General features: G+C 34.3%; 2 protein-coding genes across 2 annotated transcripts; one reads left to right on the top strand and one right to left on the bottom strand.

The window, feature by feature from the left end:
- Positions 1-933: 933 nt before the first annotated feature.
- On the bottom strand, positions 934-1,700 carry LOC132280890 (receptor-like protein 19). Its single transcript, XM_059782647.1, has 2 exons — positions 1,476-1,700; positions 934-1,335 (listed from the first exon to the last, which is right to left on the bottom strand). Exons 1-2 carry the CDS (start codon positions 1,698-1,700, stop codon positions 934-936), a joined length of 627 nt encoding a protein of 208 aa, XP_059638630.1.
- Positions 1,701-6,087: 4,387 nt separating this feature from the next.
- On the top strand, positions 6,088-12,875 carry LOC132284164 (HIPL1 protein-like). Its single transcript, XM_059786240.1, has 7 exons — positions 6,088-6,417; positions 6,547-6,704; positions 8,407-9,207; positions 9,288-9,504; positions 10,779-10,957; positions 11,663-11,904; positions 12,328-12,875. The coding sequence occupies exons 1-7, from the start codon at positions 6,327-6,329 to the stop codon at positions 12,731-12,733; spliced, it is 2,094 nt and encodes a 697-aa protein (XP_059642223.1). The 5' UTR covers positions 6,088-6,326; the 3' UTR covers positions 12,734-12,875.
- Positions 12,876-13,139: the final 264 nt, after the last annotated feature.

Below are 13,139 nucleotides of genomic sequence, written 5' to 3'. Positions count from 1 at the left end.
AATTATAAAAAACTGAGTGTTCCAAAGGAAATCTAAACTACGTAACATAATTCTTTTCAATAAGTGTTGTTCTCACGCTCTGAACATGCTCATAGCTTTCACGCTCCGATTCTTACTATTTATGACTTAATTCTGCCTTTCTCACGTTTTCGCTCTCTAATTCTCTCTTGCTCCTGCTTTATGTGACTAAGATTCTAATTACTGATCTATCAAACTGTATTTATTTACAAAGATAAGCCAAAACTATATTCAATTTGTTCAACTATTCATGCCATCTGAATTCTTAATTCACGGAAGTGAACTGGTTTTGGACCTATTCGGATAAATAAAAAATTTGAGAATTCTTTAGTTTAAAAATACAATGACATGGACTTTGGGGCACATATATCAGAAATGGAGTGGTATTTATTACTATTATTATTATTTTCACTTAAATGAACTTTAAATTTTTTTTTTTTTTTTTTTTTTTTTTGACAAAAGTGCAAAAAATCTCCTGGGCAATAACAAATTGACATTTTACCCCCTAAACTACAAAAATGAACAAGTCAGTACCATAACTATAAAGAATTGTGTAAATTAACCCCTGACACTCAATTCCGGCCACTTTCCGACCGACAAGGTCAGCACGTGACTGTCCTGTTCTTTTAATTCCGCTATTATCCTTGAATATTACAGTTGTAGCCCTTTACTGATATATGTATATATATATATATATATATATATATATATATATATATTATCATATATAATGTAATATATTTTACTGGACAATACACATCTCTATATATATGCTTACTATTAATTATTATTTTTTTAAATTTTTTCAAATTATCAAATCTAATGTTATATTTACTGGAACATGTATATATATATGTGTGTGTTTGTTTACTCTTTTTAATTTATTATTTTGGTTGTTGTCTAGATATAAATTTACTATTCAGATAGTCCGCCTATAGACTTTGGTAAACTACTATTTAATCGATTTCCTGACAAATGGATAGTTTTGAGCTTCTTGAGCTTGCCAATGGTGTTTGGAATAGCACCAGAGAAGCTGTTTTGACGAAGATCAAGCATAGTTAACGAAACCAAATTGCCAATTGAAGATGGGATTGAACCAGATAGTTGATTTTCTGAAAGGTCAAGAAAAGAAAGTGAAGCTAAAGACTCAAAAACAGGGTTAGGGAGAGAACCAGATAAGCGATTGCGACTCAGTTGAAGCTTCTTTAGCCTAAAGAGGTTTTGAAATGAAATGGGTATTGAGCCTGTGAGATTGTTGTTGTGAAGTATGAGGTCGGTGAGGTGTGAAAGCTTGCCAAGTTTATGTGGGATGGGACCCTGCAAGTATTCGAGTTCGCTAAGGTCAAGGAGTGAAGGAATTTGATGTTGCCAAGATAAGGGGACAGTGTGCCGATCATGGAGGTGTCGATGGGGTAGTCGTCGCCGGCCATGAGGCCGGGAAGAGAGATGTTGATGACCCTGCCGGAGGTGTCACAGGCAATGCCTTCCCAGGCTGTGCAGCAATCAGAAGAAGGTGTCCATGAATTCAGCATTCTAAAATAGTCGTCGGTGATTTGGTGTTTGAATTGGAGTAATGCTTCTTGGTCTACTGTATGGCATGCTTGGGATGGAAATGGTGAAAGGAAAGGTGAGAAGAAGAGGAATATGAGTGAGAAAGCATGTTTGTGATTGAAAACCTCCATTGAAGCTTGGAGTTTGGACGTGAGAGTTAGAACAGAGAGAGAACTGTGACATGATTAGCTTGGTCATATTGTCATCAGCACTTAAGCTTTTATGCTCGACTTTTTTAACTAAGATGGTTTGACCTAAATGTTAAGATATATGCATTTGTTATATATCATGAGTGTATTGTATTTAGAAAGTGGCTTGGATGTTTAAAAGTTGTATTGTTCTGGTTTATTGGGTTGGATAATGGTACTTGGGTTGGATAATGGTACTGAGAAAATCATAAAACTGGTAGCTTTTGGTACATTATCTCAAATAGAAGGCACGATCAGCTTTCTTTGGTTAGGAACTAACTTCTATATATTCCAATATGTTTCTTATTGCTTCCTAATAGAATTCTGCATTTGAAAATACTATCTTATATTTTATCTCTAGTAAACATCTCTTTCCATTGAATTACGAAGTATGAACGCGTACAAAGTTGATAATTCCATAAATTCATTGTCAATAACTGAATATTAGAAAACTCAGTGACTTCAGTTTCAGCTGGGGTTAAAAAAAAATGTGTTTCAGGTGGGAAATTTCTAGTATGATACCCTTCGGTTAAATAGTTTGTCCTTTATAATTAAAGGCTGAACAAAATGGCTCTTCTAAGTATCTGTAAACCCAGTAACAAAGAAATGATAGTGCGCTCTGGATCTGACAAAATTTTCTATATGATGCTACTAGCTCTTCATACTAAAATCTGTATAATTTCTTTATTGGTTTGAAGGGAGAAAGTGCTGTTAGAAATAGTAAGATAGAATGCGATGCAGAGAGAGAAAGTGAGTGGAGAGAGAGAGGGGGTGAGGTGGATGGAGAGAGGATGAGATTCATTTGGGTTCTCTTTCTACAAGCATTGTAGAGATAGGCTCATGAGATGAAGGGTCTTCAATGGCGGGTGGTGGGTGGCAGTGATGGTGGTGGGTGGTTGGAGTGGCAGAGTTGTGAAGAAGAGGTGGTGGTGATATATAGAGAGAGAGTGAATAGAGAGAAAAAGTGGGAATGGAGGCATGATGATGATGTGTATATATACATGTATATATGTATATATATACATGCGGTCGCTGGAGAAGATGAGTTGCAGGTGGAGGTCGACGGCGACAGTTACAAATCGGCATTTTAGAAAGAGAAGATGAGTTGCTGATGGTGGTGGCGGTCGTATATAGAGAGAGAAAGTAAGTGGAGAGAGAGAGGGGGTGAGGTGGGTGGAGAGAGAGGATGAGATATACTTCGGTAAAATAATAAAAATTTGTTGAGGGGCATTTAGTGTAATGTTGTGATATATATATATATATATATATAATTAATGTTAAAAGAAATAAAGTAAGTGGCCCACACCTATGTTATAAACACACATAAGGCCATAAGGCCATTACACGAGTCCATGTTTTTCTCTCCCTCTTGCTGCAACCAAAATGCTCTATGCAGTTTCTATTTTTTTTTTTTTTTCTTATTGCAACTTCAAATCTTGATCTTGCTTTTTCTTTTGGGAATTTGGTAGAACATTGTGAAGCAAAGTTGTTGAGCTCTTCAAGGCCGTTAATTTGATAGGAGCCAATTATCATTTGGTGCACTTTAGGGAGTTCAAAATTCTAGGGTTCTTGGCCTCAAATTGGGGGTTTTCATCAATTTGAGGTATTGGTGTTCTAATTTACAATTTCTTGGCTTTTGGTGAATTTTTCCCCTTAAATTTGATCCTAAGCATGCTAAATTTTAATTACTTAGCTTGTTGTTGTTATAGTTCTGTGTAATTACAATGATAATTGTGTTCCATATGTTATTTGAGTTTATATACATGTCTATTTTCATTATGGTAAATGAGCATGCTTAGCGTTTGATGTGTTGTATGTTCCATGATTATTTATTTATTTATTTATTGTCTTGAAGAAAAATTGGTGCTATGGTTCTAAATAAATAAATAAATAAAGGAAATGAATGTTTAGAAATTTTCATTAAATTGTGATGATGACGTAAATGAAAATGTGTAAAAACATATAGTTAAATTAATGATTTGAAGTATGAAACATTCATGCATCTATTGGGAAAGAGAAAGGGGGAAAAATATTTGTTAGAACAAATAAAACTGTTTTGGAGAAAATAATTTCTAAAAGTGTTGCGAAAACCGGACGCCTAGGAGGCGCCTAGTGGTCCGTGATGTTGGTGTAGTCTAGAAGGGAATGTAGTTGAGTTAACTAGGCCGGATGCGACGTCTTAGAAGTGCCTTGTGGTCATGGATAGTTAACCAACCTTCCTTTCGTGACGCCATAGAGGTGCCTTGGGTCGGACTGCACTAACGATTTGGTTGTTGAAACGGAATTGTTTCGGAAATGGGGAGTGACATTTGCATAACATTGCACTTCATGACATTGTGGTGAATTGATGATTGGTTGATATTTGTTACATACTTGTTATTGTGATTGAGAATATGCATTTCCTGATGGCATGATCCCGTTCACTTTTTATCTATTCATTGTATGGACTCACGGGAACATAAGAACTACTGAGCTTATGCTCACCCCATTATTTTTAACATTTTTTAGGATATGGAAAAGAGGTGGCGAACGATGATCCACCACAAGTTTAGACGAGCTTGGGGATCTATTTCATTTTTGCTATCTTTTGTATTAGAACTTTGATATATATTTTGTAAATGTAATCTTAAATATTTTGAGAAACTTTAGTTTAGTTGATATAACGTTGTAAGCTATAAACTTTAAAATTTTAGCTACAATTATGGACTGTAACTTGAAGTAACGGATGAGTCCCTTGTTTGGATGAGATGGAGGAACGTGACTTTTGTATGTATGTAACCATTTCGGGAATGTAATATAATATCTGAATTGTGCGTTGGGACATGCTAAATTGGATTTAAGGCCCAGTGAGGCCATTGCATTTATTTTTTTGTCTTTCTATAGATTGTTGAGGGACATTTTCTACGGAGGTCATGCCAAAATTTTTATAGATTTTTATTATTATTTTGGCATCTTTTCGAGTTGTTACATTTAGGGTATTTCACGTTGATTATTTATTTTGGTATTTTTTTTTTCTTAATTATAATGGATAGTTTTATAAATTTACAGTGAAGATGGATGTAAAGTTGCCGGAATTGACTTTTAGGAGTTAATTTGAACTATTTAGATAATTGTTGTATTGATATGTTTATTTTTATAGTTTAAGGGAGTAAAATGCTAAGTCTTGATGGTTGAGAGTTTTTTCTTGTTTTTGGCACTTTTGCCTTTTTTTTATTTTTTTATTTAAATGAGTTGGAAAAAACTGGTAAATTACTAAAATGCCCCACCATTTGAAACACAAATGGAGTGCCTGATCATCGTCGCGGAACCTTTTTGTTTTTCTCCCGAGCAATTCAATATTAATGCGGTCAGTTCACAAACATCTCTCTGTCAATACCTTTTTTTTTGCAATCTGATTCAGTAAACCAGGTTATCAATTTCTTTAATATTTTTTTTTTGTACATTAATTTGTTTGGTTTCTGAAACTCCACCTATGGAAAATCTTGATTGTTTTACTCTGTAGATTGTGTACACCATACATAAAAGAATGTCTATTTGCTTCACTTTCCTCTATTTTCAACTATAATAAACTATCCCAGCAGGATAATTATTAATTAACCTGGAAGCTTCCTCCCTGTCTCTATTGTTCCTTACCAATTTCAACAAAGTCTGCTTCTTTCTATTTAAAGAATGTTATAATATATATATATGTGTGTGTGTGTGTGTTTGCAGTGTAATTGCTTTATGGCAGAAAATATTGCCTTACCTTGTATTGATTAGCATGTGATGGCCTGCCTTTGTTTACAACGACTCCATATTAAGTTTAAAGCTGTTAGATGCCCCATTGTAGATGGCTATTCTCTCCATCACATAATGAACCACTTGGATTTCCCATTATATACCTTTTTTTAATTCTGAATTGATGTCATCAATGACGTTGAATTGCCGGTGTTTCTACTTGTCTGATTCTAAATCCCAGGGGGTTCCACTCAAATTTGAAATCTGTTTTCTGGATATTTATTTATTTATTATTTTTCACACACACACACACATATATATATAAGTAAGGTTTGAATGCACTTGACCATGGAGAGGCATTCAACGTGCACAAGACACATTGAACCAACCAAGATCCATACAGCCAGGATTTTCTGCACAATTTTTTTATTCTTTTTATTTTTAATCCTCAACTACCCAATTGATTTATTACTAAATAAAGTCAACTATGTAGACTGTCCACTTGATGCCTCAAATCTCAACTGTAAAAAAATTGTCAAATGCTTTTGTCACAAACACACAATATATATATATTGAGAAAGAGAGAGAGAGGCAGAGAGGGAGGTCTATCCTTCTTGAAGCATAGTTACAAAGAGATTGACTTTTGGACTGGTCAATAATAGAGGGAAAGAGATATAGAAGAGTTGGTGATGAGTGGAATATGTTTCAGACTCAGAAAGCTTTTAGTCTGAAATTGATCTTATTTTGATTTCTCTAGTGAAGCCAATATTATTGAGAAGTGGGCTACCTCTGGTCCCTATAAAAGAGGGGTTGTGTTTAGAAGTTTTCAGTTTTTTCTGTTAGTTTGGTGTAATGGGTGCTGTTCTTTTCATTGTCTCACTGTTTTGCAATTTGCTGCTGCTTGTTAATCCTTCTTTTTCGTATCCGTTATGTACCGATTCAAGTATGTTTCACTACTTCACTTTTTCTTCCATTTCAATTCTGCTAATATACTATTGATTGTTTTAGTGCTCCATTTGCAGCTATCAATTTACATTCTGAACTTTTTCTTGTTCCTATTTATCTGGTGTAGGGGCACCCTTTATCCCAAAGACCCCTCCGGTATTCTGTCCTTACAGTGGAACTGTCTGCTGCAACTCCACCCAAGAGTTGCGTTTGCAGCAGCAATATGACAATATGAACATCTCAGATTCTGGCTGTGCTGCCCTTATTAAATCGGTTCTTTGTGCGGTAAGAGTTTTTATTTATCTCCACAAATAAGAATGTCTGCTGATATTTCAAATTTTGATTCATGAATTGATTGAGCACTTGGTGCATGATAGTATTTTCAACAGGCTTCAAATTAATGACTTTATCGCCACATGAAGGATCGTTACAACTAAGATATCTTTGTAACTATAAGAACTATTACTGTTTTATTTTTCGTATTAATTTTTAAAATTGGTTGATTCGGTTGAATCATAAATAAATGGAACTACTATTTCTATCATTTATTGTAGATCTCTAACTTTTGATCTAATGTATGGAAATGCTCTTGGAAAAGGAACAAATAAACGTAATGTGAAAGAAAAATTTGGGGCAAATATGAATCAGTGTTCAACTGTTTTTACTTCTTTCCCAAAATTAGAGTTTCACAATCACATAATAAAAAACAAATTCACACAGTAGTTTTGGATCCCACACACCATAAGCAAATGCAAAGATGTTCTATGATATATTTTTTTTCTGTTCCAATTATAATTCTGACTGTCTCTGTTCAAAGTACAGACTGGCTGTCATTTATTTCACGAATCATTCTATGAAATAATATATTGTAGCACATTAGGTTAAGTTAAGGCCTTCCATTTTGTAATTTTAAACTGTCAGATATCGAGTCCTGGGAGACATTGCATAACGCACATTATGTTAAGGTAAGGAATGCAAGAAAACTACTAGGACTCAATCCCTCATTCATGTGTTAAGCCATCTAAGCAATAGAACTGGCAGCCTTTACTATATACCTGAATTATTGATTATTGACATAGACATGTACACACACACACACACACACACATCAGAATGCTTGTTCTGTCAGCATGCCCTCTAGACCACACTGGCTCATTTCTCAACTTGAAAAACTTTTTCGGAGATTGTGTGCCTTTGAAGCCAACTAATCATCATCATCAATAGACCACAAACTAAATGGTTATAATGAACATCTCAGCTTCTGGCTGTGCTGCGTTTATTAAATCGGTTCTTTGTGCAGTAAGAGTTTTTATTTATCTCCACAAATAAGACTATCTGTTGAAATATAAAATGTTGAATCGTGAATTGATTGAGTACTTGGTGACATGATAGTAATATCACCTCATGAAGGATTGTTATAGCTATTACATCTTTGTAAATACAGGAACTATTATGGTTTTATTTTTTTGCCTCAGTTGTTTTTTGATGAATTCTGAATCTAATTAAATTAACCCTTCTTGCTGTCAACCCCCAATTAAAAATCATTATATGAACTATATAATTTGATAAATTTCTCAGTAAATAACGAATGTGCTTTATCTGATGCCAATAAGAGAATTGTCAAAAAAGAAAAAAGAAAAAAGAAAAAAGAAAGAACCAAAGAGAGAAGAAGTTCATTGAACATGAATGAGAAATCCCCAAAATTCAATTAGAATTGTTTAATCAGTACATCCTTCATTTCCATGTCTGAAATAAATCCCAGAGAAGTTTATTCATCATTTGTCTCTGCTTTTTCCATATATACCTTCAATTAGAATTTATCACTCTTATAAATTTATTTATTTATTTTTTATATATATATTTTTTCTCCTGAAATTTTATAACTTGTACACAAAAGGTTTATATATATATAATCTACATCTAAATGCTTATCTCATGTTTCATCTGAATTCACGTGCACTGATTTTAGTATTCTCGTGTTATACAGAGATGCGATCAGTTTTCAGGAGAGCTATTTAGAATTGATTCTGTTCCCCGATCAGTCCCTGTACTTTGCAACTCTACTGTATCAGCAAATTCATCTCAAACTAGTCAATCAAAAAATGATTATTGTGCAAACGTATGGGATACATGTAAAAATGTATCTATAATGAATTCACCATTTGCTGCTTCATTACAAAGTCAAGCTGGAGTACCCATTACTTCCAATTTCACCAAGCTAACAGATTTTTGGCAATCAAAAACTGATTTTTGCAATGCATTTGGTGGAACTTCCCTTGATGAATCAGCATGTTTTGATGGAGGACCTGTTACACTAAGTAACACTACTTTGACTTCAAGTCCTCCAAATGGTATGTGTCTTGAGAAACTAGGGAATGATTCTTACCTTGATATGGCAGCTCATCCTGATGGCTCTTCTCGTGCCTTCTTCTCCAATCAGCAAGGTAAGATTTGGTTAGCAACAATTCCCAAAGATGGATCAGGAGGAACCCTAGAGCTCGATGAATCCAATCCTTTCCTCGATCTAACTGATGAAGTCCATTTCGATACTGAGTTTGGGATGATGGGTATTGCATTTCACCCAAACTTTGCCCAAAATGGACGCATATTTGCTTCTTTCAATTGTGACAAGTCTCAGTGGCCTGGATGCGCAGGAAGATGTTCATGTAACTCGGATGTGAACTGTGATCCTTCAAAGCTAAGTCCTGATAACGGTGCCCTTCCATGCCAATATCAGAGTGTAATTGCAGAGTATACTGCTAATGGTACCACATCCGAGTTTTCCTTGGTACATTTCGATGCACATGATTTATTTTCTCTTCTTATTTTTCACTTAAAGCTTATAAATGTAACCTAATCTTTTTCTAGGCAACAAGTGCTAAACCATTAGAAGTGAGAAGAATATTCACAATGGGCCTTCCATTTACAGCTCATCACGGGGGACAGATTCTTTTTGGACCTTCAGATGGGTACTTATACTTTATGATGGGGGATGGTGGAGGTTCAGGTGATCCTTACAATTTTGCCCAAAATAAGAAGTCATTGCTTGGAAAGATTATGAGGCTTGATATTGACAACATACCAAGTGAGTATTAGCATGAAAACTTTCATATTATATTGCATATTCTCAACATCTGTTGTTTTACCAATTAGCCTACATAATAATTGTTTCTCTTACAATGTGGCTTCATCCAATTTTTGTATTTATGTTTGTGCCCTTTAACATATGTTATCAAATATCAACACATCATCTATATTCTTCTACTACAACGTACAAGAGTATTTGACATTTTTCAATATCAAATCCTTGTTCATTTTTTATTTTTTATTTTTTTTCCAAATATCAAGTACAGCCTTATATCTTTCACTAATTTACTTACAAAATGTATACCACGCATAGATGATATATCACACAAAAAAACCATATATCTTCTTACTGCTGTATTTATGTTAATGCATTTCCTAATGATACGTAAACAAGGTATTGATGATCCTTTATAGAGAATATATATCGTACATATTTGTCATCAATTATTTATCACTTAGGGGAGGAACAATAGTATTTCATTGCCACAAGCATGTATTATTGAATTATTGGTGCCTCCGAATTCTGATATAATCGACATGTTTTTCTTTCTTTCTTCTTTTTTTCTTTTTTACTTATTTATTTATGAATATGAATTATTAAAGGTATATGCATGAGACACGATCTACTAATTAATCTTAATCTAATTCTTTCAAATACCCTACTATAGCCATATCACGGTCTCATTTTATAATACCTCGGGAGCTAACGAAATTATTTTAGTAAAATTTAACGTACATGTTATTCATGGTTTTCTGGGCTTGCTTTTATACTGTCTATCAGTCAAGTTGGGACACTATGTTGTAACTAATTGATAAACTACCAAGGTAGACATTCCCTTGGTTGCTTTCTCTGTTATGTCCCTTCCATTTTGTAATTTTAAACTGTCAGAATTTTTGTTATTTTGCCCCTTCCTAGATTTTTTGGTTGCTTTCTCTGTTATGTCCGGTTCACCGGTATTTTTAGAAGTGAGGCTCAGTCTCTCAAGGACAGTCCAGAAAACACTTTAATGTTTTAAATTTTGGATCACACCCCCTCTTCATGTTCTCCTTTCCCAAAATTAATATTACCCACTCAACTTGTGTCATTCTTTCATTTGTTCATAAAAGAAAATGAAAAAGGAAAACTAAAAAGATGGTTGTTATAGAAATCTTACCTTTTCTTCCATGCTTGTTTAGCAAACAAGTAATGTTAAGAAGCTATTTATTTTACTTTGCTTGGATCTGCATTTTTACTGTTCTCTTTTCCCTCTTGTAACATGTCATGTATTTCAGGTGCAGCAGAAGTCAGCAACCTTGGTCTATGGGGAAATTACTCTATCCCCAAGGATAATCCATATATTGAAGATAAAGATTTGCAGCCTGAAATATGGGCCTTGGGATTAAGAAATCCGTGGCGCTGCAGTTTTGATTCAGAAAGGCCTTCCTATTTTATGTGTGCAGATGTTGGGCAGGTATTAGTTTATTCCACTTCTAATATATTGGACAGGATGTCCATACTCTATATTCATACAAATCAAGCTGCTGAATTGGTTACTTAAGGGGACTAGGTGCTTTTTGATTCCTATTTTTGACTCAGAGCCTACAATGTTCCGAAATCAATCTCAGTCGGTGGAGAATTTTAGTAAATTAAGAAAAAAAAAAAATTAAACTGCATATCTCTTTGTTTTGTTTCTAACCGAAGTCCTCAACGGGGTGTATGATAATAATATATATATTTTTAATAAATCCATCTCCGATACACTAAACAACTGTTTAATTGATGCACTTTTCTTACTCTAAGAACTTCATTCCATCCACATTGTTTTGAAAGTTCTGTTAGGTCGGTTTATAAATCTTATTGTGGAATACTCCTGCTTAATTCTTCAGAGATGCAAAAGCATAAAGGGTGAAATCTTTTGGTTTTATTTTTCTTTTTGCCTTGTGGTTTGCGTGACACGAGGCAATTTATAGGCAATTGTATCATTGATACTTGTTTGAAACAAGGATTGCAATAGATGATCTCATTTGCATGGTGATGTATCTGTATTATGTTTCTAGATCCTAGTCGAAGGTTGCACAAACCACAGACATGAAGAATTAAGTCAAAATACCATGCTAGATGTGTACCTACTAATTATATGCTTTAATTTTCGACTCTCATGCTGATTAATACATAGGATCGATATGAAGAGGTTGATATGATCACAAAGGATGGGAACTACGGTTGGCGTGTTTATGAAGGTCCTTATCTTTTCACTCCCCAACAGTCTCCTGGAGGGAATACATCTATAAATTCGATAAACCCAATCTTCCCAGTAATGGGATACACTCACTCTGATGTGAACAAGAATGAAGGATCAGCATCAATTACAGGTGGCTATTTCTATCGGTCCATGACTGATCCATGCATGTATGGAAGGTGAGTGAGCTTTTTTCCTCTTCAATTTAGTTTTACTATGGATGAGACTTTAATGTTTTGACTAATATAAATGGTAATTCAATTGCCTCTTGCTATTAATAGGACATTGTAAAAAAAAGAATGACAATTTACTAAAGGAAAATGATTCTCAGACCGATTACTTAAAAGTGAATTGTCTGACCTACAAGCTTTGATTGGTCACGTATGCAAAATATATGGAAGTGGGACCCTCCACTTTCTTATATTTGGTAAAGATGACCAGTCAAAACTTGTAAGTCATACAATTCATTTTGAGAGTTCCGCCCGAGTATCACAACTGTATACTAAATTCACACTTTACATGGAAACAGTGTTTAGGATATAGGATAGTTCCTTGAAAAATAAGTACTAAAGATAGAATTAACATGTCAATGGATTCTGCAGGTATATATATGGAGATCTATATGCAGGTGCTATATGGGCAGGCACCGAAAATCCTGAAAACAGCGGGAATTTTACCACAAGCCAGATTTCTTTCAACTGTGCTCATGACTCCCCAATAGCATGCAGCTTTAAGCCTGGAAGTACACTTCCTGCTTTGGGTTACATTTTCTCATTCGGGGAGGACAACAATAAGGATATTTTCCTCCTAGCTAGCAGTGGAGTGTACAGAATTGTTCGTCCGAGTCGCTGCAATTACACTTGTGCAAAGGAAAATGTTACGGCTGCTGCGGCACCAGGTCCTGCAGCTTCTTCCACACCTTCTCAGGCAAGCCAATTGAGTCATCCATATAAGAATCTGATGCTCTTCTTCTCTTCTCTTCTGTTGCTTTTGTTGTGTTTTGGCTAGTGTGTTGCAAATCTATATGTTTTCTTTAGAGAGACTTTTGGAGTGGTTTGTATGTATATAGCTTAGGTGCTTTTTGATAAAACTGAAAATTTTAATAATTGAATTTTAAGTACTGAAGTTTTAAACGGTAATTTTAAATTAAGAGGTTTTTTTAGATTTCAAGTATCCAGCATTTAGTGACAAATAAAGTCACTGTCAATTAAAACTTTGGTTCATTTTTCTCTCTCACTTATATTTTTAACTGATATTCAAAATGCGTTATCAATCACACTTATAAGTACAAAAATAATAATAAGCATCCTCAGCAATTTAGCTATACAATTAATACTTCACAAAGTCAAAAGTTCCTTTCAAGGGAAGCAAAATGAGTTGCGCAAATCAAATACTAAAATATATTAATAGTTTT

The sequence above is a fragment of the Cornus florida genome, unplaced genomic scaffold (assembly GCF_030987335.1).
Source record: "Cornus florida cultivar Cherokee Brave unplaced genomic scaffold, ASM3098733v1 CherokeeBrave_3.0.0_Hap2_Chr11, whole genome shotgun sequence".
NCBI lineage: Eukaryota > Viridiplantae > Streptophyta > Magnoliopsida > Cornales > Cornaceae > Cornus > Cornus florida.
The sequence above is the reverse complement of the archived record's forward strand: the minus strand, read 5'-3'. Positions and strand labels throughout refer to the sequence as shown.

Bases quoted from the DNA above. Each gene is read 5' to 3' on its own strand.
- LOC132284164 (XM_059786240.1), top strand. From the start codon at position 6,327: ATGGGTGCTGTTCTTTTCATTGTCTCACTGTTTTGCAATTTGCTGCTG. The intron at 6,705-8,406 runs GTAAGAGTTTTT...CGTGTTATACAG, and splicing joins TTAAATCGGTTCTTTGTGCG to AGATGCGATCAGTTTTCAGG. The intron at 10,958-11,662 runs GTATTAGTTTAT...ATTAATACATAG, and splicing joins TGTGTGCAGATGTTGGGCAG to GATCGATATGAAGAGGTTGA.
- LOC132280890 (XM_059782647.1), bottom strand. From the start codon at position 1,700: ATGGAGGTTTTCAATCACAAACATGCTTTCTCACTCATATTCCTCTTC. The intron at 1,336-1,475 runs GTCATCAACATC...GAATACTTGCAG, and splicing joins CCTGTGACACCTCCGGCAGG to GGTCCCATCCCACATAAACT.